The 26,888-nt window shown below is 38.1% G+C and overlaps 1 protein-coding gene across 1 annotated transcript in view; it reads right to left on the bottom strand.

The window, feature by feature from the left end:
• TPST1 (tyrosylprotein sulfotransferase 1) overlaps nt 1-26,888 on the bottom strand; it is a 91,217-nt gene that overhangs the window by 23,186 nt on the left and 41,143 nt on the right. Inside the window, exon 3 of the mRNA XM_018040970.1 lies at nt 2,159-2,357. Coding sequence (XP_017896459.1) covers nt 2,159-2,357 — 199 coding nt within the window. The remainder of the gene's footprint in view (nt 1-2,158; nt 2,358-26,888) is intronic.

The following is a 26,888-nucleotide window of genomic DNA, read 5'->3' as shown; positions in this document are numbered from 1 at the left end:
ACCAATCACCAAGAAATTAAAAACGACTATGATAATGGATGCTGGACTGTGTACTGTCTTTAGCAGAACATAACTGACAAAACTTTAACACACATAAAACTTTTTTTAAACTTAGGAAATAGTTTCATAAAAGAATATATAGATGCAGGTAATAACTGGAAATGTTCGATTATATTAATCAATGAAACCTATTGAAATTAGCAAAAATCTAAAATAAAATCACCTGCATTATGCTACTAGTTCAAAAGACTAAAAAAACTTTATCAACATATATCATGCACCTCAAAATTTTAGATACTCTGACATAGTTTAATTCCACTCTCATTATTCTAACCTTTAAAAAAAGAACCCACTAAAACGCAGTATGTGCAAAGATGTTCATTGCAGCACTGCTTGCCGAAGAGTAAACTGTAAACAACAAAAGAAAAACAGTGAAATGAATATACAACATATACTAGGGAAACCTCATTCATTCATTCACTTTTCATTCATTCATTCACTTTTCATTCATTCATTCACTTACTGCTGTGTTTCAATTTAAAGTGGTTCATATAATGATTTATTTATACAACCATGAAAAACATGTGCACAATGGGAAAATGCTCATGAATATTAAGCGGAAAGGGTGGGATACAAGATTTTGTGTGTGCAAAAGTAAGATTAAAAGTTATGTAATCTTACCTTTGTTTAACATGTACAGAAGAAAGGGAAATTCATCAAAACACTAACAATGGTATTTGTCTGGGTGGTAACATTATAGGTGAATTTTTTCCTATCTTTTTAATTTTATAAATTTTATAAACTGAGCTTATAATTTTATAATAATGCTTACATATAGGAAAACTATTAAAAGGATAAAGATAATTTTAAAACCAAAAAGAATCTGCCTCCTTATATGATGGTTTATAAGAAAACAGCTCATTCCAAATAGCCACTAATGACTTGAAAAGAGAAAAGTAATATCTAAGAGTAAAAAATCTACATGGAAATCCATTATGTGAAAAAGTAAATACAGAAAAATGTTAATTGTAGCTAGTGGATATAATTGTTTCAGTTTTTTGTATGTTTGAAATTTTTCATAATAAAATGTTAGGGGGAAAATAGTCAACCACTCACTATCCACTAGCCTCATGAAATATATGTTAGTCAGTTAAAAGTATCAAAAGGAGGACAGAATAAAGAGGTGATATAAGACTGTGGGGAGGGGAGAACACTACATAAAAAGAGAATACCAGAAAAAGGCAAGAAATTTTGATCTTGAAAATCAAATAGCCTATCAGTGACTTATGCTAACATGGTTGTCTTATTTAAACTGTAGTTTCAAAAAAGACTAAATCTAGAGATTGAAAGTAGAATTGTGGTTGCCAGGGGCTGGAGGAAGCGGGAATGTGTAATGAGTTTGTAGTTTCAAATTGAAAAGATGAAAGAAGTCTTTGAGATGGATGGTGCTGACAGCAGTACAACAATGCAAATGTACTGAACTGTATACTTATAAGTTGTTAAAACAGTAAATTCTGTGATTTGAATTTTACCACAATAAAAAAAGAATACATTAAGATCTGACTTAAAACAGATTATAGAGGTAAGGTATATATTCAGATTTTTTGAGTTTTGAGCTTTTCTCTAATAAGATTATAGAGATATGAGCATAACTTATTAAAAGATATAGTTGTAGTCACACTTTACTAGCAACTTTCTCTCAATCAGAGGGTAGTTTATTGTACCTATTTATAATAATTCTTCTCATATGTCAATGCTTAGTTTTCAAATACCAAGAAAGCATGCCTCATCTAAGCAAAGTAAAGCAGCCATTAAATTCAGAGAAAAAAGAAACTAGAAGTGAGGTCACTAACAATTCTGGTGTTTAGACTAGTTTATGATAATCAGCTAATAGAATAAATCTCTCCAACAGTAAGCACTATTCTTAGAAAATGGGAAAAAAGGGATTGAAGAATTGTCCCCACAGTCCCTGGAAAGAGCCATAGTTATCCTTAAAATGCAGTGGAAGATTTCTGACGATGAAGCATTTTACAAATAGGATTTTTCTAATTTAAAACAATTTTCTGATCATAAAAAAAGCAAGAAATAAAATGAAAAACTTTCCCGGACCCAGATTCCATACCCAGTTTTCTGAATTCACTTTGAAGTTCCCACTTACCCTTCTGGTGTTTTCAAGGATTTTGGGATCAGGTTTTCCATAGTTAGGTGGATTGGCATACGGGTCATATCCAAGCTTGGCAAGCATGGGTGCAATAACTGCCATGTCTTGTAAAACATCCGGAGGTATCTTCCCAACCCATTTTGATAGAGCACCCACATTGACTGGCTTGATGACTTGGTCTGTAGATCTCTCCACTCTGAAAACAGTATAATGTGAATAAATATGTATTTAGAATACCAAAAACTGTACTGGAAATTAATTTTGATGACTTTAAAAATTACAAGTCTCTGGATTATAAAGCTATTGAAAAAGAGCACATTTTTCAGGCTTAACATTATTTACTAGACTTTTTAAAAATATTCTCAATTTGGCAGCAATTATTGGCAGTCTCAGATTTCTAGAAATAGGAAAAAGGGTCAGCTGAAAACATCTGCACAAAATGTATTACTGACACTTTGATTACAACACTCAGAAAAAAATAACAAGATGCTCAGAAAAACAGCTTATCAACTTACTTGAAATACATCAAAAAAACACAGGTAAATAAGATGGCTTGATGAAAGATGAGCAAAGGGACAGAAAGATGTACACATTATGTGAAAAAGTAAATACAGCAAAATGTTAATTGTAGCTAGTGGACATAATTCTTCCAGTTTTTTGTAGGTTTGAAATTTTTCAAAATAAAATGTTAGGGGGAAAATAGTCAACCACTATCCACTAACAATGCAAAAGATTCCTATGTCTTATTTTTCTGTTGATTTCCTAAAGAACTCTATTTTTTAAGGAAGAAAAGTGTTCTTATGACTTTTGCTATTACAAAATAAATGCGTTCTAACTCGACCTAGATATTTACTTTAAGCCTATAGTGATACTATGTTTGAGCAAAAACTCATAATATCAGTGCAAAATATAATATAAAAAGACATCTGTATTGGATCTGAACTAGCAGATTTTGGCCTAATGACTATCAAACAAAAGTGACAAAAAAATGCCTAAAAGAATTTTATATTAATATCATAATACATTAAAAGTCATTCAAACATAGTATTCTAATAAAAGGTTAAAAAAAACCTTTTCCTTTTCAATCTCTCCCTGAAGATAAACATTATCTAATAAAGAATCCCTCAAAGGGGCTATACTCCTTCAAAATTACACAAGAGAAAATAAAATGACTCTTCCCTGGGATTCTGTGAGGCCACTAGACCCGTTTCCTCCCTGTCTTGATGGCCACCTTTTTTCTCTCTCAAAAATTTCTCCAGGGCTTCACTGCTCTCTTCACTCTATGCATTTCCCTGTATGGCTTCATCTCTATGATATTTTCTTGATATTTTTTTACCTGAGTGAAGAACATCCTAGTATGTCGAGGACAGGTCCAATTTATATCAATTGTCCCCAGCTTAATGATGAACAGCACATCACACTCACACCCGTAAATGTCCAAGTGTGTATGATACATTATATGGTAACCCTACCCATATACCCTGCACACACCCAAAAACTAAGGTGGTCCAAAACTGAACCCCTCATCTTCTGTTCAAAATCTACTCCTCTTCATGTATATCTTATCTTGATAAATGGCACCACCACCTGTCTACAAAGCAAACCCAGAGATCTCAGACGGGACAGGGAGAAAGCAAGATCACTCCCAAATTATTCAAGTGCTGGAGGCTCTATCTTTGAGTAGGAAAAGCTCTCCTGCTAGTCTTACTGCCACTAACCTTAGTTCATGTCACCATCATTTCTCACCCAGATTACTACAAAAGCCTCCTAATTTCCCTGCATTTAAGTAGCTGGCTTCCTTTTCCAACTATCTTATCCTTGCACCAGACTATAAGGCGGGGCAATGTTTTATTAAAAAGGGCTTCCTGGGTGGCTCAGTGGTAAAGAATCCGCCTGCCAGAGAAGAGAAGCAGGAGACGTAGGTTGGATCCCTGGGTAGGGAAGGTCCCCTGAAGAAGGAATTAGCAACCCACTCCAACCCACTCTGGATAATCCCATGGACAGAGAAGCCTGGTGGGCTACAGTCCACTGGGTCACAGAGCTGGACACAACTGAGCGACAATGAACACATACGCATGCAATGGTGTAAATACTCCCACTATAGCTAATTTCAAGCTACCAACATAATGTCATCAACCACAGAGCTGAGAAGAAATGCACAAACAAGGTTTCTCTATGCTGGGAAAGAATTGAAGGCAGGAGAAGGGGACAACAGATGACGAGATGGTTGGATAGCATCACTGATTCAATGGACATGAGTTTGAGCAAGCTCCAGGACAGAGAAGCCTGGCGTGCTGCAGTCCATGGGGTCGCAAAGAGGCAGACATGACTCAGCAACCGAACAACAAACAGCTGAGGCAATCCAGTTCCAAGAGACCACTGGGTATATAGGGCCATAGTCTCTTATGCAAAATTCTGAAATCCAAAAAGTTTCCAAAACTAAACATTTTCCTGTAACTCATATGGCAGCAAGACATAACCTGAACTGATAAGAATCTATTTATAATCTTTATTTTTCTTGGTGTAAACAATCAGTCTTTGATGCAGAAACATGTACTTGATTACAGAGTGTTGACCCAGAATGCACAGAGGATGTTATGTGTTACGTACATCATACGATACGACCTTTCTAGAATCCAAAAATTTCTGAATTCTAAAACACATCTGTGTTAACCAATGAAGTCGTACATAGATAAGGTCTTGTATGTTGTGACTGGGAAGTTGGTTTTATCTTGAAAATGATGGGGAATGATAGAAGGGTTTTTATTACTGAACTGACAAGACAAGATTTTATTACAGAACTGACACGACCAGATCATCCTTATCTGCGTTCAATATTGATAACTATGGGAAGAGTAGATTGAAGGAAGAGGTAACTGCAGTCAGAAAAACCAGTGAAGACGTTCAACCATATACCGAAAGAACTGAGAAATAATTAAAGCTTCAACTACTGTAAATGACATAGAGATGGATAGAAAAAAATCTGCACCGATTTTTTAAACTGATAAGCCAGTGGCTAATTAGATACGGGGAAGAGAGAAAGGAGTCTAGATGAATTCATATTTGACTTGAAGGACTGAATGTACAATGTCATCATTCATTAATAGAATGATCAATAGACAACATAGAGGGAAAGCTTAAGTATTATTGCTTAGTTTCATTTCAGATGCAGGGAACAAAGGAGAAGAGATAAATTTTTTTAGTCGTCAGGTTTCCAAAAGTCTAAAGGAAAACTAGAGCTGACTAAGAGACTGAAATGTAGTATGTAAACAGCTATTATTATTTTTGTATCCAGATTGTAGCACTGATTCAGAAGAAAAGTGAAAGTCATTATTTATTATGACTGCATAAATGATTTACAGATAAAGTTTAACCATCTCCTGTCTGACAGACAGAATTCTAAAATGAAAAGGCTTTTTGTTATGTAACCACTGAGTCACAAGCTCCATTAGTAATGAATGCAGTTGCTATGGACTTCTTAAGGGGAAGAACTTGGGAAGGCCTCCGGCACAGTGATAAGGTGTTTCTCTTTAAAGGAGCAGTAATGGCATTTTATGTTGTTGAGCATAAAATCCAAATTAAATATTTTTTGAGCCCAGTACGTGTCAAGTGTTAGATATTAAGGATGCAAATATGACATGACTAGGTCATGGCCCTTCTCTCAAGAAGCTCAGAGTACCTTAAGAGAGATAAACATATACATGATTAATATGCAGCATGATAAGTGTGATGTCAGAGGTTAGAAATCATATTATGGGCATGTAGATAACAGAACTAGGCCATTCTTCTCCTGGAGTGGGACACGGGTCAGCATAAATTACCAATAGCTAGGGCAAATGTCAGCAATCTATGGGTCACAGCCCAAATCCAATCCTACTGCCTATTTTTATCTGTCCTTCAAGCTAAGAAGGGCTTTATATTTTAAATGCTTTTTTAAAAAATCAAAAGAATATTTTATAACATGTGAAAATCATATGGAATTCAAATTTCTAAAGTTTTACTAGAATACAGCCACACTCATTTGTTTACATACTGTCCACGGCTGCTTCTGTGCCACAATGGCAGAGTTGAGTAGTTGAGGTAAAGACCCTGTGGTTGGACTTCCCTGTGGTGGTCTAGTGGTTCAGAATCTGCCTGCCAATACAGGGGACATGGGTTTGATCCCTGGTTCAAGATGATTCTACATGCTGCGAGACAACTGCTGCTACTAATAGTTGTGCTGTGCACAAGTACCGAGTCAGCACTCTAGAGCCCAGGAGGCACAATCACTGCGCCTGCGCTCTGCAACAAGAGAAGCACCGAAAGGAAAAGCTCGCACACCACAACTACAGAGTAGCTTGTCTCATCTCAACTAGAGAAAGCCTGTGCGTGGTAATGAGGACCCAGCACAGCCAAACATTTAAAAAAAGAAAAAAAAGACCATACGATTCCCCAGACTTAAAATATTTATTATCTACCCCTTCGCAGAAAAAATTCATCAACCCCAATCTAAAAGTGTATCTTAAGGGCATGGAGGGTCTGTGGTGGGTGGTGGTCTTAGCTGATAGCCTTTCTCAAGAAGGACCATATCAACTTTCACACACTTGAGAGCCTGGTACATTAGAGAGCGACACATAAGGAGAGCTCAGGGTGTATTTGGAGCAGCTTTTGGGTACAGAGGGAGAGAGAGGAGGAAAGAAACATACTGTTTACTTTCTACTTATCAGATTCAAGAAAGACATTTGTTGTGGGATGAGTAGGATAGGGGAAAATAAAATAAAAAATAAATTGAAAAACAAGAGAAAGTGTGATCCCAATCCTCTAGGAGGTCACTGCTGGTTGGGGAGCCACACAAACTTCCCACTCTTAAACTCAGAGAATTGCTTTGTAGTTCCAAATCATCCCTTTTGGCTCATTTTTTTCTTTCTTCCCATGGTTTTTAGCTATTTAGTCTGCCTTTTTTTCTAAGAGGCACCAAGTAATGGTAAGAATGCGGACCTGGAAGTTGGGCCTGTGTGCTCTAGCTTTGTGATCTATGAAAACTCTGATTCTCAGAGACTGGAGATAATGGCCACTAGCAGGTAGAGACGCAGTTTGTAACACACTGCTCAGCAGCACAGACTGGCGAACTATGACCCAAATCTGGCCTGCTTCTTGTTTTACGAACAAAAGTGTTATTGGGACAAAGCCACATCCACTTGCTTCTATACTATCTATGGCTGCTTTTGTGCTGACATCAAAGCTGAACAGTTACGAGAGAAATTATATGGCCTATAAAGTAAAAAATGTCTGGTCCTTTACAGAAGAAGTTTGTCATTCTCTGTTCAAAAGGATACAGTTAGGACTTCCTTGGTGGTCCAGTGATTAAGAATCTGCCTGCCAACGTCGGGGACTGGGGTTCAATCCCAGGTTTGGGAAGATTCCAACTAAGCCCGTTGTCTAGACTCTGTGCTCTGTAACAAGAGAAACCACAGCAAGGAGAAGCCCACACACCGCAACCAGAGAGTAGCCCCTGCTTGCTGCAACTAGAGAAAGCCTGCATACAGCAATGACAGACCCAGAGCAGCCAAGCACAAATAAATAAAAACATAAATAAATATTTGTAAAAAGAAAACAGTTATTTGAGAGCTATAAAATTCCTCCAGAGAATCGAATTTTCTTCTCCAGACAACAATCTGCAGGCAGGATGGAGTTCACCCAATCTCCTTTACTCCTTCAGTTCTTCCAGAAGTTAACTAACACTTAGGCCTGAAGAGTACCTGAGTATAAATTAGTCCTCACTCCCATACCCTCTAGCCTCACAGGGACCATAAAACAGAGCCTGACCGATATGTATTTCAACACCCACATCCCAGGCACAGCACTGCAAGGGTAAGGCAAGATATCTATGAATCATATATATTTCAACACCCACATCCCAGGCACAGCACTGCAAGGGCAAGGCAAGATATCTATGAATCATATATATTTCAACACCCATATCCCAGGCACAGCACTGCAAAGCAAGGCAAGATATCTGTGAATCTGCAGGTAAGGAGCTTGATGCAGGAGTCTTAACCGTCCAGACTCCCTTATTCTGCAGCATTCACAGCGGAAGGCACTCTTCCTCGGGGAATGGAGACAGTGCCAAAGTCTTGAACGACTGAGGTGAACATTATTCTCCAAGACACTCATTTTAAAAGCATGGAGCTTCCACGCATCTTAGTTAAACACTACAGCTAGGCGGGCTGCCAAACCACAGGTCTGAATTATGATATGTAGCAACTACTAGAGGAAACCAAATCCTCTGGACTAAAGCATCAGGGCTGGAATGGACATGCAAAACAGAATGGGTAAAACATAATCCACACAGCTAGACTTATTAGAGTAAAAAGATGAAACACCATTAAAAGTCATATTTTCAAAGTCTATTTCACTCTTAGAAATTGTTCAGGTTATGTCTTGTGAAAGTGGATTTTTAAATGTGTACACAACAGAAATTCAATTTTGTAAAAATGTGTTAAAATTAATATATGTGTGTTTTACATATATGCATAGAAGCACAGTAAAATGCTCACAATGAGATATGATTAAGTGTGACTTTTATTAATACATTCTCATCTGACTTCTCAGCATCTTCCCATTTTCTATGATAAACCATCTTTCTTTATTAAGCCCATGTAATAGTGGGATGCACAGGATCACGAAGATTCACTTCAAAGTCTAATAATTATCTCAAGTTCAACACAGTCCAAACTGAACTCCTACTCTTACCTCCCAAATCCACTATGCCCACAGCCCTCCCCATCTCAGTTAAAAGCAGCTTTATTCTTCTGGCTGTGCAGGATAAAACAAAGTAAAGTGGAATTGTCTTTTGACTACTCTCTTTCTCTCATACTCCACATCCACTTCACCAGAAAAGCTTGTCAACTATCCTTCAAAATGTATCAAATATGATCACTTCTCATTAATGTCACTGCTACTCCCAATTCAAGCCAACACCGTCTCTTGCCTGGATTTCTATCATATTCTTCTAATAGGCTCCCTGCTTCTTCCTTTATGTCTCTGTGGTCTATTCTCATTACACAAGCAGACAGAGCCTTTAAAAATACAAGGCAGATCTTGTCACTCCTCTACTCAAAATCCTGCAAACTTCACCTGTTCCCCCTGCCCAATGTCAAGTATTTCGAATCCATATCCCGAAAATGAGAGGGAATCTGAGAAACCACAGAATATTGTTTCATCTTGCCAAATATTCCCTAAACACGAAGAAACCAGATAGCAAAACCAAAACCCCATAACCAACATTTAAAACAAAGGTAGATGACAAAGTAGCCCCACAAACGCCCAAATTCAAGTGTGGAAACAGCCAGCACAGCCATAATACCTGCACAGAAGGAATGTTTCTGTGGGAGGAAAGAGAGGGAAGCAACATGGCATATGGAAGACAGCTGTACTCTGAAAACCAGAACAGACCAGTCTGAAAACACTAAAGTGGAAGGGGTTTCACCCAAACCAAAAGATGAGAGCAAGAGGCTCTCATAAGTTGAGAAAGGGATCAGTAGGATGGGAAAAATGAATTCTTAAAACCAACCAGCCAAAGCTCCTATCCAAGATGGGGCGCCACACTGTAGGGAAACTTCTGGAGAAGAATTAGAATAGGGACGGAGACAAAGGAGTGAGCAAGTTCAGATACGTTTGACAGAGGGGTACAGAGCCAGGAATCTCAGTAAAGCAACCCATCATATTATTTAATACTTTACCAAAAAATGAGAAGAGGGTGATCTGTGCAATTGATAACAATATCCTGAACCATTACTCCTTCTAAAAGTTTAAGAAAAGTATTTTTATGTACAAATGAACAATAAGAAAATACAAGACCAAATCTCAAGGTTTTTTTAATTGTAAGGAAAAAAGGAAATAACATCCCTATGGATAAGGAAAAGCAGTCAGAAAGACAAGGCCACAAAATATTAAAACTGTAACTTACTATTTTATTTTTTAAAAAAGATTTACTTGGTTGTGCCAGGTCTTAGATGCAGCATGTGGGATCTAGTTCCCTGACCAGGGATTGAATCCTGGTCCCCGTGCAATGGGAGTATGGTGTCTTAGCCACTGGACCACCACGGAAGCCTGTAACTTACTAAGTTCTTTCTTAGTGTAAACATGACATTTTTTGCATTTTTAAAAACTTTTTATTTTGTATTGGAGTATAGCTGATTAACAATGTTCTAACAGTTTCAGGTGGACAGCAAAGGGACTCAGCCATTTATATATGTGTGTGTGTATGTGTGTGTGTGTGTATACACACCTCATAACATTATTTTTAAACAGCTAAAAGACACTTAAAAAATGATATAAGATAGGAAAGAACAACATAAATCATAAGTATACAAACTCAGAAATGAAGTGATAGAACTCAGGAAAATCAGAAATGAAAAAAGATTATTTCATAACTGAAGACTAATCTTGAAGGAAAAATAAATATAATAGATACTCTTAAAAGATATTACAAGTGAAACAGAATAATGCTTTCAAAAGACTTAAATGTTTTCCAATTTTAAATTAATTTTAAAAACTGGAAATAGAAGAAATACTAAAAAATAAAAAATTAATGAAGAGACAAAATTCAAGACAAAGTGATCAAATTATGAACGTCAAATAAAGAACAAAGTGGAACTCAGCATATGAATAATAGGAAGTAGAAAATGAAAGTTGAGAAATACTAAAAACCAAAATTCAAAGAAGACACTCTTTAAAAAAAATTTAACTACATGATTGACAATGTACATGGTCTATCTGAGAATATCTGTTTTTTAATGATGAGTATCAAAACATGTTCCAGTAAAATTAAAGTTACAAATAAAGAATAAGAATCAAAATTAGATTATCAGATTTTTCAACATCAACACTTGTTACCAGAAGAAAATGGAGCAATCTATGTAACATTCACATAGAAGAAAATTGAGCCAAGAATTTTATATCCAGCAAAACTGACTTTCAGGTATAAAGGGCACAGAGAAGCTGTTATCAAAATTAAGGACTCAGGGAATGTTGTTTCCATGGACAGATTCTTCTTCTGAAGAATCTACTAGAGCATAAGTTGGCAAACCAAACTTTCCCTGTAAAAGACTAGACAGCAAATGTTTTAGACTTTCAAGCCACATTCTCTGTTGTACATCCTCCTTTAAAAAAAAAATTACAACCTTTTAAAACTTAGTAAATATCATTACTGGGGATTCCCAAGTGGCACAGTAGTAAAGAATTCACCTACAAGGGTTCAATCCCTGAGTCGGGAAGATCCTTGGAAGTAGGAAATGGCAATGGGTTTCAGTATTCTTGCCTGGAAAATTCCATGGACAGAAGGAGTTTGTCAGGCTAGAGTCCATAGGGCCACAAAGAATTAGACATGACTGAGTGACTGAACATGAACACAAAATACCATTATTGCTAACAGGTCATTCAAAAACAGGTAGCAAGCCAGTTTGCCAATCTCTGTACTATAAAATGAGTTTCAGATTAAAATAACTAGAGGTATGACAGAGGATTCAAATATCCTGACCAGGCAGAAGTTCTGAAACACCATTTTCTGTCAAAGGAAACTAGGACATATTGAAAAAATGATTCCAGGTCTGAGCTGAGCCTGTAATATCTCATCATGCCAGAGAGCAAGAAGTTATTAGACATTATTATGGTATGGCAAAAGTACACAGACACCAATTTGAAGAAGTTTCTAGTGGCCAGAGATGGGACAATTTGAACTTCAATAAAAATAATAATTGCAATAGATTGAAATCATTAAATTGGTCTCTCGAGAAGATACACCAAGGAACCAAACTCATTACCTTAAAAACCAGCAAATTAAGAATAAGAATTAGGGACTTCCTGGTGGTCCAGTGTTTAAGACTCCATGCTCCAAGTGCAGGGGGCACTGGTTTGATACCTGATAGGGGAACTAAGTTCCTACATGTCACACAGTGTGACCAAAAGGATAAAAATAAAAAATAGGATGCAAAGAATGTACATTAAACAATCTGTTTTGGAAAAAAAAAGAATAAGAATCAAGCATTTACCATGCTTTTTTCCTATGTGAACTGTAACCCTGGAAAACCAAATAAAAGATACAGGAAGGTATCTTGTTATAAAATTTTTCCAATTAATAAATAGAAATCTGAATTGGAATAGAAAAATTTTGCAAGATACAAAAAATTGATGAATCCAGGCACTGAAGACCAATGGTTGCTAAAATTACAAAAAGAAAGAAAACTATACATAATGACGGCCTTGCCAAATCAGATTTCTACAGATCTTGAGCCTTTGGATTCAGCTGCCAAATCTGCACAAAGTACAGAATCAGACGAATATGTTGGGGCTTTCCTGGTAGCTCAGCACTAAAGAATGTGCCTGCCAATGCTGAAGACACAGGTTCTATTCCTGGCCCAGGAAGATCCCACACGCCGTGGAGCAACTAGCCTGTGCACCACAACTATTGAGCCCTCGCGTAGAGCCTGTGCTCTGCAACAAGAAGCCAGCACAGTGAGCAGCCCACGCACTGCAATGAAAGCAAAGCCTGAGCATCAGCGAAGACCCAGCACAGCCAAAAATAAATAAATAAAATGATAAACCACAGTACCATAAAAAAATAAGAATATATTGAACAATCAGCAGTTTGACTGAAAAAATGTTGCAATCATCAAAATTCAGATTATTAACTTTACAGGCTAAATGACTCAAGCTCTTCAAAAAATAAAATGTATGGTAAAGAATGTTTTTGGCATGCCACACCACTTGCAGGCTCTTAGTTCCCTGACCAGGGACTGAACCCGGGCCACCGCAGTGAAAGCACAGAGTCCTAACCACTGAACAACCAGAGAACTCCCTGAACCTTTAGATTAAAAGAAACTTAAAAGACACATTAAATTATTTTTAATGAGTGAGACTATAATATATAGAGATGCATATTTGGGTGATAAAACTATAAAGGAACATAAGAAGGTGATTTCTATAAAAGTGCCAGAGTAGTGGATAGTCTGGTGGGGAAAGAGAATATTTGAGTTAGGATACATGGAAAGGCTTCTGGACTAACATAGTCCAATTTCATGATACTGGTGATAGTTATAAGGGTGTCTGCCTTATTAAAATTATTAAACTAACTTTAAAACATATTTATCATTTATTTGGCTGCATGAGGTCTTAGTTGTGGCACGTGGGAACTAGTTCCCTGACCAGGGATATAATCCCAGCTCCCTGCATTGGCAGCATGGAGTCCTAGCTACAGGACCACCAGGAAAGTCTCTCTTAAACTAACTTTTAAATAGTTCTTATGATGGTCTGCAAGGCCCTACAAAAAATAAGCTGACTTTTACATACTCCCGTATCTATCCTGTTTCAGCCCCATTGACCTTTTTGCAATTGCTTGCCTAGGCCACGCATCTCCTCACTGGCATCTTTACAGAGGCTGTTTCCTCTGCCTGGAACACTCCCCAGATATCCACTTAGCTAAGTACCTCACCTTCTTCAAGACTTTCCTCAGATCTCACCTTCTCAATGAGGCATACCCTGACCACTCTATTTAACTACTAATACAACCTGCCCCTCAAAATCTCCTAGGTCACGGTCCCCTTCATTCTTCTGATCTTTCTTTTTTCTGTGTTTATAACTTCCTATTATACTACTTTTTAAAAAAAATTAGTATAGATTTTTGGTGCCTCCTCTCATGAAGGCAGGAATTTCTGTGTTTCGTTCACTTGCTCTTGCTTTCCCTCAGGGCTCTGCTCAAATTGTCACCTTACTGATGAAAACTTCCTTCTATTCCTACACCCCAGGTCTTGGCAACTACTTATTTTCTGCTTTCTCTCTTTAGCATTTATTGTGCTCTGTTTAGTCGCTCAGTCATGTTCGACTCTTTGTGACCCCATGGACTGCAGCCTGCCAGATTCGTCTGTGCATGGGGATTCTCCAGGCCAGAATACTGGAGGGAGTTGCCATGACCTCCTCTAGAGGATCTTCTCCACTCAGGGATCAAATCCAGGTTTCCCGCATGGCAGGCGGATTCTTTCCCATCTGAGCCACCAGGGAAGCCCCTAGCACTTATTATTACCTGACAAAAGAGACATTCAACTTGTCTATTTATTTATGGTTAACTCCCAAATGCTAATGTGAGTTCCATGAAAAAAAGGATTTGTTATTTTTTGTTAACTGCTATAACCCCAGCATGTAGAACTTTGGTAGCACTAGTGGTAAAGAACCCGCATGCCAACACAGGAGACATAAGAGACGTGGGTTTGATCCCTGGCTCAGGAAGATCCTCTGGAGAAGGGATAGCAACCCACTCCAGTATTCTTACCTGGAGAATCCCATAGACAGAGAAGCCTGGTGGGCTTCAGTCCATAAGGTAGTACAGTTGGACATGACTGAAGCAGCTTAGCATGCAAATACAATGCCAGCATGTAAAACATTACCTGGCACACGATAGGTGCTCAGTAAAAACATTTAGGTGACATTTAAGTAGATTTTTCTATTCTTTAAGTTTTTTTTTAATGAATGACAACTGAATTTTGCCAAGAGCTTTTTCAGCATTGAATGCTATGATCATACGGTTTTCTCTTTATTGATGTAGTGATTTAATAGATTTTCTGATAGGAGCCATTCTTTCATTTTTGAAATGAAAACTATTTGACGATAGCTGCTTATCAGTCTTGATACACTGCTGAATTTCGTTTACTAATATTTATGATTTTGGCATCAATGTGTATAAGATAATTGGTGTCAGGTTTTCTTCTCTGTAACTTCTGTTGGGTTCTGTCATTAAATCATGGTTTCATAAAATGAACTGGGGAGTTTTCCAATTTTTTCTCTATGACCTAAATTAATTTAAACAGGCTTGGGTTCATCTGTTTTCTAAAAGTTAGAAATAATTCAGTTCTTGATAATTCACAATGTTTTTATGGTATCTCTTAGTCACATTTTCAATCTCTTTGAAGCTAATCAACCTATTTAAGTTCTCCATCTATCCTGAAAAATCAGCTATTCTCTCTAGGCTTTCAATTTATTACAAAAGTCCATCCATGTAGCATTCTCACACAATTCTTTTCTATCTGTGATTATATCCCCTTTCTCATCCTTTATGTGATATATATTTGCTCTCTTAGGCTTTTATCAATACTGCAAAGGGTTTACCCTTTGATCATCTCAAATACCGACTTTGGTTTTTATTCTTTCTACTATTTTTCCCTCTTTTATTAATTTCAGCTCCTAGCTACATTGACTTTAGGATCCAATACCATTATTCCTTTGTGAAAGATATGCCACTATCCTAAATTCCCATATGATTTGGGTCTATTTCTTATTTATCATTTATCAGGACAGATCAATCTTGATTCATACACAATATTTTACTACTGAAGTACTGAGCAAAGTCTCATTAGAAGGGGTAATGAGGCTTTGATAGCAGCATTAAACCAGAGGCCCCATAATATATGTTTAGTTGAGGCTAAGCAAGAAACGTAGGTATCTAATGTAAGCTCACGGCAACATGATAATGTGTGTATGCCTTCCTGGGCTATCCTCCACCCAGAGAATACATGTTCCATAAGGACAGGAATTTTTGTCTCTTTTGTTACTATACATAAACTGCCTATAATAGTCCTAGGCACACAATAAGAGGTCAATAAGTATTTATTGAATAAATCCATTTCTGATTCTTCAGATAAAAGCAGCATTTTTAGGTTTAGATTAACAGTGCATTTTTAGGTTTAGATTAACAGTTAGCACAAGGTCAAGAAATAAAAAAATCTCTCCCCTCCCCTGATTACCCTTCCTCTCCACTGTTCCTGGTCACATCTCAGGCCTTATTCTTCAGTTCCTTGACATTCTGGGATGAAAGCAGCTCTGCTGTGGTTTTGTCTCAGGTTGTTTTCTCTGTGTAGCAACATCATCGTGTTTGGCCAGACTTGCATTCTTCAAAACGAACACATTTCATTTCTTTTTTATGGCTCACAAGTAGTTGTAAAAACACTGGCACTTCATTTCTTGAAAGTTCCCTCACTTGTTCATTCTGCTTTGTTCCTCCAGCATGAAATAACAGACCCAAGTTGGTTAAAGGTTGCTAGTAACTGCCCTGAGTCTATTCTGGACTTCAGGAATAAAATATTTAATTATTGCAAGCAAGCATGCTCAGTTGCTAAGCCGTTGCTGATTCTTTATGATCCCATGGACTCTAGCCTGCCAGGCTCCTCTGTCCAAGGAATTTCCCAGGCAAGATTATTGGAATGGGTTGCCATTTCCTTCTCTAGGAGATCTTCCTGAACCAGAGATGGAACCCATGTCTTCTGCATTGTTAGGTGGATTCTTTACCATTGAGCCACCTGGGAATCCCTTATTTAATTATTACCTAAAAGCAAATAGGGTAATCAGCAGATTCATCATTAGAATTAGGTATATGTTTTTATCTCCTAAAGGTAAATTGTTTTAATATGTTATATTTTAATTTCAGGCTTTTAGCAGTTAGAAGTAATGAAACTGTAGTTGGAATTTTCTTACACAGTGATTGAATTGTATAGTATTATTTATCTCTATTTAAATAACACTGAAGAACAAGAAGGATATATATATTTCTTCAAAGTCTTAAATTATTATCTTTCACAAGTACAAGCAGGACTTCAAGAACAATAACTTTTATAAGGTGTTTAACTTAAATTTTTATGAATATGTCCAAGTAACCACCATCCAGAATAAGATAAAGAACACTTCCAGACTCCAAACTGGCTTCTTTGTGTTACATCGCAGTACTAGCCCTATGATGGGCTTCCCTGGTGGCTCAGAGGTTAAAGCATATGCCCGCAATGCGGGAGACCTGGGTTCGATCCCTGGGTTAGGAAGAGCCCCTGGAGAAGGAAATGGCAACCCACTCCAGTATTCTTGCCTGGAAAATCCCATGGACAGAGGAGCCTGGTGGGCTATACTCTGCAGGGTAGCAAAGAGTTGGACACGACTGAGCAACTTTACAAGCTTCACAAGCCCTATGATAATCATGGTTTTAACTACTACATAGATCAGTTTTATCTACTTTTGAACTTCATATAAATGAAAACATATTATAAATTCATTTGTGTCTGGATTTTTATGAAAAGCATAGTATTTATGAGATTCAACCATGTTGTATCAGCAATTTGTTCTTTGCTGAATAGTATCTTATCACATGAATATATTACATTATCTATTCCCCTGATGATGGACATTTGGATTTATTTTCAACTTTGGGCCATCAGTATAAATAGTGCTGCTATGTATATTTTATAAAGTCTTTTGGTGTGATTTTCTTAAGTTTATAACTTCTACTATTGTATATGTATCCTGGAGAAATACGATGGGTCATAAGAGAGGCATACATTTTGCTAAACAGCTGTAACAAATAGTTTTCCCAAGTGCATTTACTATTTTACATTAACAATAAGAATTCCAGTTGCTTCACATCCTTGCCAACACTGTATTGCCTACTCATTTAATATTAACTATTCTGGTGGAAATGTAAGGGTATCTCACTATGGTTTTAATTTGTAACTCCTGTTGATTAATATTAACCCTACTAATTCATTCATTCACTATATCTGTTTATTTACTTAAGTAGATTTAGAACAGATCTCACCTCATTAATCTATTCAGAAATTATGTACTGAATGAAAGAAGGGAGCAGTGTGGCTTTATCTTTGCCGTCTTAAAGTAAGTGATTGTCTGAAGATCTCCTTTTTCTAGGGACCAGTTTGGCCATTGCTAAGTTAACCCAGGTAGTGACTTTACCCACGTTCTTTATTATTTTCTAAATACAGATTTGAATCTAGTGTTCCTTCATTTCAGCTTGAAAAACTCCCACTAGCACTTGTTGTAGGCAGTTCTACAGATGACAAATTTATCACTTTTTGTTCTGGGGGATCATCTCATTTCTCCTTCATTTTTGAAGGATAGTTTTGACAGGCATATTGGGTTGGCCCAAGTTCAGTCAGGTTTTTCTGTAACATCAACTTTGAGTCAACCCAATGAAAGGTTTAATTGATTTTTTTTTCCTTTCAGCACTGTGTATATGCCATCCCACTGCCTTTTAGGAATCCATGATTTCTAATGAAAACACAGTTGTTCTTCTTATTGGGGATCTTTGCATGCAATGAGCCCTTTTCTCACTTTAAAGATTCTCTTTATCTTTCAAAGTTTGACTATGATGTGTCTAGGAATGAATCTCTTTGGTTTTATCCTAGAGTTCACTGAATTTCTTAGATGTTTAGATACATATGTTTCATGAAAATTGGGGTTTTCATTCATTATTTCTTCAAATATTCTTTCTGACAAGGATAATAAATTCTATTAAAAAAAGAGGGAGAAAGGAAGAAAAAAGAGGAAGGAAGGAAAGGAAGGAAGGAAGAAGAAAAGAGAGAGGAGGGAAGGGAGAGGCAGAGAAAGACTATACTTGAGCAGAAAACCAAAGATAAGGAAAAACTCTTGAAAAATGCCAGAGGATTAATTATCCTACCTATAGAAGAGCAAAGATAAGAATCACATGTGACCTCATCAGAAACCATGCAAGCAAGTAGAGAGTGGAGTAAAACATTTTAAGTGCTGAGAGAAAAAAGTCATCAGCCTATAATTGTGTATCTTGTGAAATTATTCCTCAAAAGTGAAGAGGTAAAAGACTTTCACAAACAAATATTGAGGGAATTTGTTGCCAGTAGACCTGCCCTGCAAGAGATGTCAAAAGAAGCTCTTTAGAGCGAAAGATATTGATATGGGTTAGAAACTTGATCCATATAAAGGAGGGAAGAGCATTAGAGAAGAGGTAAGAAAAGGTAAAGAAAATTTTTTACTTTTTTTCTTGTTCTTAATTGATCTACCAGATAAGAATTTGCTCAAAATAATAATAGCAACTATGTATTTGATTATATATGCTAACGTATTAGTTCCTGGAGAAGGAAATGGCAACCTGCTCCAGTATTCTTACCTGGAGAATCCCAGGGACAGAGAAGCCTCATGGGCTATAGTCCATGGGATAGCTAAGAGTCAGACATGACTTTGCCACTAAACAGCATATATAAGTGATATTAATGATAGCAATTATACAAGGGACAGAGAGAGGAATCAGGAATACTTTGCTCTTAGGTACCTCAACTACCCATGAAGTGGTATAGTGTTATCTGAAAGTGGATTTGCATTAGTTGTAAATGTATATTGCAGGCTCTAGGGCAACCACTGAAAAGTATAACTGATAATGCTAAGAAAGGAGACAAAATCAAATTATATAAAATGGTCAATTAAAACCACAAATGGCAGAAAAAGAGTGGAAAACAAATATACAAATAATAAAGAACAAGGGCAGCGAATAGAAAACAGTATCACTATAGTAGACATTAATCCAACTATGATAAAAATCACTTTGAACATCAATGGTCTAAACTCACCGATTAAAAGAAAGTGACTGTGACAGTAGATCAAAAAACAAGCCCCAATTGTTTGTTGTCTACAAGAAACCCAATTTAAATACAAAGACACATATATATTAAAAGTAAACAGATGGAGAAAGATACATCATGTTAAACAATAATCAAAAGAAAGCTAGAGTAGCCATATTCATGACAGAAGCCTCAACTCTGAGACATATAATAATTCTTAATGAGTAGGTGCCCACAAAAAAACACGAGACAGGAAAGGATAAAAATATAAGGAGGAAGATGCCCAGAGAGATGTTATGGGGAGGGAGATGGGAGGGGGGGTTCATGTTTGGGAACGCATGTAAGAATTAAAGATTTTAAAATTAAAAAAAAAATAAATAAAATAAAATAAATAAATAAAATTTAAAAGAAAAAAATATATATAAGGAGGAAGATGAATTCACCATTATTGTTAGAGACTTTAACATGTCTCTATCTGAAATGGACAGATTCTATAGGAAGAAAAATAGCAAGGACAGAGTAGAGTAAAACATTTCAAATGCTGAGAGAAAAAAAATGATCAACCAACTGGATATAATTGACATTTATAAAATACTTCACTCAACAACAGAATACACACATCTTAAGCACAAATGAAACATACAACAAGATCACATTCGGGCTATAAAAAACAAACAGAAGTTACACAAGGTATTCTCACAGACTAAAATGGATTCAAATCAGAAATCAGTAACAAAAAGACAGCTGGAAAATCTCAAAATTCTTGGGAGACTAAACTATACACTGCTCAATAATACACGGATCAAAAAAGAAATCTCAAGAAAAAACATTTTTAATATTTAAAACTAAAGGAAAATGAAAATACAATTTATCAAAATCTGTGGAACACAGTGAAAACAGTGCTTAGAAGGAAAATTTTACATCACAGAGAATGCATATGTAAGAAAAACAGCAGCAGTCCTCACACAGCCTGGTGGAGTGGACTAGCCAGGACTCCAAGATGGCATCAATCATACTACTGAAGGAGAAGAAGCTCCTGAAAGTCTAACTAGGGGAGCTGCCAAGCTGGATACTGATGTAGGATTTCACCTACATAAAGGCACTGCTGGAGTGTTTCAAAGAGGCTCTGTGCTTAGTTGGTCAGTCATGTCCAACTCTTTGTGACCCCATGGACTGTAGCCCACCAGCTCCTCTGTCCATGGGGATTCTACAGGCAAGAATACTAGAATGGGTTGCCAGGCCTCCTCCTGGGGATCTTCCCAACCCAGGGATAGAACTCAGGTCTTCCGCATTGCAGGCAGATTCTTTACCGTCTGAGCCACCAGGGAAACTACTGGTATTAAAACAAGTACATCAGTGTGAATAGAGGGAGTATCACTGGGCTTTCTATGCTGTTTCAAATCCTGAAAGATGATGCTGTGAAAGTGCTGCACTCAAAATGCCAGCAAATTTGGAAAACTCAGCAGTGGCCACAGGACTGGAAAAGGTCAGTTTTCATTCCAATCCCAAAGAAAGGCAATGCCAAAGAATGCTCAAACTACTGCACAATTGCATTCATCTCACATGCTAGAAAAGTAATGCTCAAAATTCTCCAAGCCAGGCTTCAGCAATATGTGAACCATGAACTTTCTGATGTTCAAGCTGGGTTTAGAAAAGGCAGAGGAACCAGAGATCAAATTGCCAACATCCACTGGATCATCGAAAAAGCAAGAGAGTTCCAGAAAAACATCTATTTCTGCTTTATTGACTATGCCAAAGCCTTTGACTGTGTGGATCACAACCAACTGTGGAAAATTCTGAAAGAGATGGGAATACCAGACCACCTGACCTGCCTCTTGAGAAATCTGTATGCAGGTCAGGAAGCAACAGTTAGAACTGGACATGGAACAACAGACTGGCTCCAAATAGGAAAAGGAGTACCTCAAGGCTGTATATTGTCACCCTGCTTATTTAACTTCTATGCAGAGTATATCATGAGAAACGCTGGACTGGAAGAAACACAAGCTGGAATCAAGATTGCTGGGAGAAATATCAATAACCTCAGATATGCAGATAACACCACCCTTATGGCAGAAAGTGAAGAGGAACTAAAGAGCCTCTTGATGAAAGTGAAAGAGGACAGTGAAAAAGTTGGCCTAAAGCTCAACATTCAGAAAACGAAGATCATGGCATCCGCTCCCATCACTTCATGGGAAATAGATGGGAAGCAGTGGAAACAGTGTCAGACTTTTTTAGGGGAGCTCCAAAATCACTGCAGATGGTGACTGCAGCCATGAAATTAAAAGACGTTTACTCCTTGGAAGAAAAGTTATGACCAACCTAGATGGCATATTCAAAAGCAGAGACATTACTTTGCCGACTAAGGTCCGTCTAGTCAAGGCTATGGTTTTTCCTGTGGTCATGTATGGATGTGAGAGTTGGACTGTGAAGAAGGCTGAGCGCTGAAGAATTGATGCTTTTGAACTGTGGTGTTGGAGAAGACTCTTGAGGGTCCCTTGGACTGCAAGGAGATCCAACCAGTCCATTCTGAAGGAGATCAGCCCTGGGATTTCTTTGGAGGGAATGATGCTAAAGCTGAAACTCCAGTACTTTGGCCACCTCACGCGAAGAGTTGACTCACTGGAAAAGACTCTGATGCTGGGAGGGATTGGGGGCAGGAGAAGGGGATGACAGAGGATGAGATGGCTGGATGGCATCACGGACTCGATGGACATGAGTATGAGTGAACTCCGGGAGATGGTGATGGACAGGAAGGCCTGGCATGCTGCGATTCATGGGGTCGCAAAGAGTCGAACACGACTGAGTGACTGAACTGAACTGAACTGAACTGAGCTGAACTTTTCAACTAATGCAGTTCCTACAAGGACTCAAACATGAGCAGCTATGCAACTACCACTGAAGAGGGCCACTCTGCATTCCTGACCATAACCTTAGCCCAGCACCCTGAATCCTTTCATACAGTAATGGAGAATTAACACCCAACAAAAGGTGACTGGTTAGGGACTTCCCTGGTGGACCAGAGGTTAAGACTTCAGCCTTGCACTTCAGGGAAGGTAGGTTTCATCCCTGGTTAGGAAATGAGGAGCCTGCATCCCAAGTGGTGCAGCCAAAAAGAAAAAAAAAAACTTAATTATGTTAAAAAAATACTGGTTAAAAAATAGGTAGCAGAGAGAACAAGATGGTGGAGGAGTAGGTGGGCGTGGAGTACATCTCTCTCCACCAATACAACAGGAACACACCTTCAGACACAGAAGTGCATGCAGTACACCAGCTGAAAGCGGACAGGAGTACCTGACCAGTGGAAAAGAATATACAGAACCACGAAAAACTCGGTAGGATGAAGCAACTAGGGGAAAAAACAGGACTGTTAGTAAGACTGGACCTGCCCTAGGCGGGTGGGGGAACTGAGGCAGGGCTCTGATCCCCACAGAAGGGCAACTGTCTGAGTCAGAGGAGAAACATTCAGGGCTGAGAGCGAAACAGCTGATCTGTGGCAGCCTAAATGGAATGAGAATCAGACAGTCCTTGCCGCAGCCATATACACCCTGGGCAGAAACACTGATCTCCTAGAAGGGGCAGAGGCTGGGAGCTGGAGTTTAGGGATTGTGGAGCAATCCCAGGGGGAGGGCTGCTGTTGACTGCAGAGGGAAGAGATGTGAGGGAAGAGATCGTGGTGGGAAATTCTGGTAGAGGAAGGCCAGGTAGCCACGGAAGCAAGGCGATACTGCTGAGTGGCATAGGGGGTGAAGCCATCACCACAGCCTCTCTCTCACCACACACCAGCATTGGTAGCTGAACAATAGAGAGGCTGGCCCATCAAATGTCTGATGCACTGAACTACAGAGTAGGACCCGAGTCAGGCGGTGCCCTCTATGTCCCTGATGCCCTGAACAACAGAGAAGGACCCCAGGCAAGGGAGCCCTCTAAGTGCCTGAATGGGTAGAGCTACGGACAAAGACTGGCCAAAGAGGCCTTCTGATCGCCACCTACATAGTGGCTCAAAAAAGACTCTGATAGGACCATAACTCCTGCAACGGAGACAGTCCATATCCCTGTATACCTGGTGCCGCCAGGGTTCCCGCCAAGCCAAATAGCTGCACCACCTTCACACTCAACTCTCACTGAGGCAGAACTGTCACAGGCAAAATAGTCACGTTTATGCACGCAGGGTCACTTCGGTCATGTCCGACTCTGCGACCCTGTAGACTGTGGCCTGCCAGGCTTCTCTGTCAGAGATGGGGTTCTCCAGGCAAGAATCCTGGAGCGTATTGGCCAAGACTGGTAGCCATACCCTTCTAGAGCACTGTATTTCCTACTACCCTAGCCGCCAACTCCCCCTGAGTACTGGTGCCGCCCGAACCCATGACCCAAGCAGCTGCACCACCTCCATACCTGGCCCCCTAAGGGGCAAACCCAAGCCCTCCAGGGCAGCCTCAAGAGCTAAACCTCAGTGGATGACCCAAATGTAGAGGTGGAAATAAAACCACAATTGAAACCCAGGGGCATTGTGGCTAAGGAAAAAGATCCAAATCCCAAACCTTCCCACCAGCTGTACAAGCTGCAGATTAAATCCACACAATCAACTAAGCAGACTCTGTGTCTATGGAATATATAAAAGGCCATTGAGAGTGCCCACAAAGGAAAACGCACTAGCTCTGAGAGCTGTGGACACTGGAGGCAAGAACACACAGGAGTAGAACAGATTAGAATCTGAGCAGCCCCCACAGCAGGTCCAGAGATCAGCAGTATTGGAGGGCATCCTAGGGAGGTAAGGTGGACTGTGATTCCCAGCTCGGGAAAGGACTCTGACAGCAGTGACTCAAGAAAAACATTTATTATTCTTATTTTTTGACTTGTTCTGTAGATTCTTTTGGATTTTTTTTTCCTTCGGTTTCCTTTTTTCCCCCTCTGTTGTAGTTATCGATTATATTGGCACTAAGAACCCCTATTAAGCTTTTGAGCTTTTTTCCCCCTCAGTCATATTTTTAATTGTTGTCATAAACCTCTGCCTCTATGTTGGGCTTTTGCAGTTCTGTGGAGTTTTCCTTTTTTCTAATTTTTTAAACCTATTACTATTTTTTTCTACATTTATTCCTTTGTTTGCTTTTCCCACTGTTCTTTTCCTCTTGCAGTTAATCTTTAACATATATAGAATCTTCTTTATCTACCTCTATTTAACTCTGCATATCTATTCTTTTCTTTCTCTCCTTCCCTCTCAACATATTTGTTAGTTTTATTTTCATTGCTTTATTCCCCAATTGTTACCTAGTTTTGTTTTCCAGTTTGTGCTTTAATTAGTTTTGTTCTGGTAGATATAATTTTTGGTTCCCTTTGATCACCTGGTCAATCTATTGTACTTTATTTTTGCTGAGCTGTTTTGATTTTGCCTATGGGTGTATATGCATATGTGTATATTCTGTCACATTTTCTATTGTTGTTATAAACCTCTGCCTCTACATTGGGCTCTTGCAGTTCTGTGGAGTTTTCCTTTTTTTCCCTCCTTTTTCCTTTCTTCTTCTGTTTTTTTCTCTTTTTTCTTTTTTATAATTTTAATTTCTAATTTTTTAAACCTATTACATTTTTTCAACATTTATTCCATTGTTTGCCTTTCCTACTGTTCTTTTCCCCTTGCAGTTAATCTTTAATGTATACAAATCTTCTTTATCTATGTCTATTTAACTTTGCATATCTACTCTTTCTTTCTTTCCTTTCCTCTCAACATACTTGTTAGTTTTGTTTTCATTGCTTTATTCCCCACTTGGCACCTTGCTTTAGTTTTGTCTTCCAGTTTGTGCTTAAGTTAGTTTTGTTCTTAACTGGTAAATATAATTTTTTATTTCCTTTGTTCACTGGATCAATCTACTGTATTTTTGTTGGACTGTTTTCACTATGCTCATGGGTGTATATGACATTACTTTAATTATTATTTGCCTGATTTTGTAACTGCCATTAGTCTGGGGTTCATCTTTGGTTTCTCATTTTTGGATATTTGTTTTAAGTGCCAAACCACTTGTGGAATCTTCGTTCCTGACCAGAGATCAAGCCCTGAGCCTTTGGAGTGGGAGTACTGACTCCAAGACTCTAGACTACCAGAGAACTAATCCTAGGGAGTATCAATTAGTGAAAATTCACACAAAGGAAACCACTTGAATACAAGACCTGGCATCACCCAACCACCAGTAGCATCCTGTGCAGGATGCCTCATCTAAACAACAAACAAAACAAAAATACAAACCCAGTCATCAGCAGACAGGATTACCACCTCACTCAGCCTTTTCAAGGGAAAAACAAACAAACAAAAATTCAGCACAAATCTCACCTACAGGAAGCTCACATAAACTACTGGACCAACCCTAGGAGGACAGAAACTAAAAGGAAGAAACAATTCAACCTTCTTCAAGGAAAGAATTCAACTTTCCTTGAAGCCTTGGAAAAGGAGACCTCAAACACAATAACTTAAAAAAAATGAAAAGGACAGAAATATTGCACAAATGAAGGAACAAACTAGAAACACAGAAGTTCAAATCAATGAAGAGGAAACAGGAAAATTATCTGAAAAAGAATTCAGAATAATGATAGTAAAGATGATTAAAAACCTTGAAAAAAAATGGAGAAAATGCAAGAGTCAATTAACAAACACCTAGAAGAATTAAAGAATAAACATACAGAGACAAACAACACAATTACTGAAGTTAAAAATACTCTAGAAGGAATCAATAGCAGAATATCTGAAGCAGAAGAACAAATCAGTAAGCTGGAAGATAAAATGGTGGAAATAACTTCTGAAGAGCAGAATAAAGCAAAGAATGAAAAGAGCTGAGGACAGTCTCAGAGACCTCTGGGACCATATCAAACACACCAACATTTGAATTATAGGGGTCCCAGAAGAAGAGGAAAAGAAAGGGTATTAGAAATTTTTTGAAGAGATTCTAGTTGAAAATTTCCCCAACATGGAAAAGGAAATAGTCAATCAAGTCCAAGAGGCACAAAGAGTCCCATACAGGATAAACCCAAGGAGAAACACACCAAGACACATACTAATCAAACTAACAAAGACTAAACACAAAGAAAGAATATTAAAAGCAGCAAGGGAGAAGCAACAAGTAACATACAAGGGAAACCCCATATGCTTAACAGTTGATCTTTTAGCAGAAACTGTGCAGGCCAGAAGGGAATGGCAGGATATATTTAAAGTACTGAAAGGGAAAAATATACAACCAAGATTACTGTACCCAGCAAGGATCTCATTCAAAATTGATGGAGAAATAAAAAGCTTTTCAGACAAACAAAAGTTAAGAGAATTCAGTACCACCAAACCAGCTTTACGACAAATG

Source organism: Capra hircus, chromosome 25, assembly GCF_001704415.2.
Source record: "Capra hircus breed San Clemente chromosome 25, ASM170441v1, whole genome shotgun sequence".
Classification (NCBI taxonomy): Eukaryota; Metazoa; Chordata; class Mammalia; order Artiodactyla; family Bovidae; genus Capra; species Capra hircus.
This window is presented reverse-complemented; position numbering and strand designations above follow the sequence as displayed.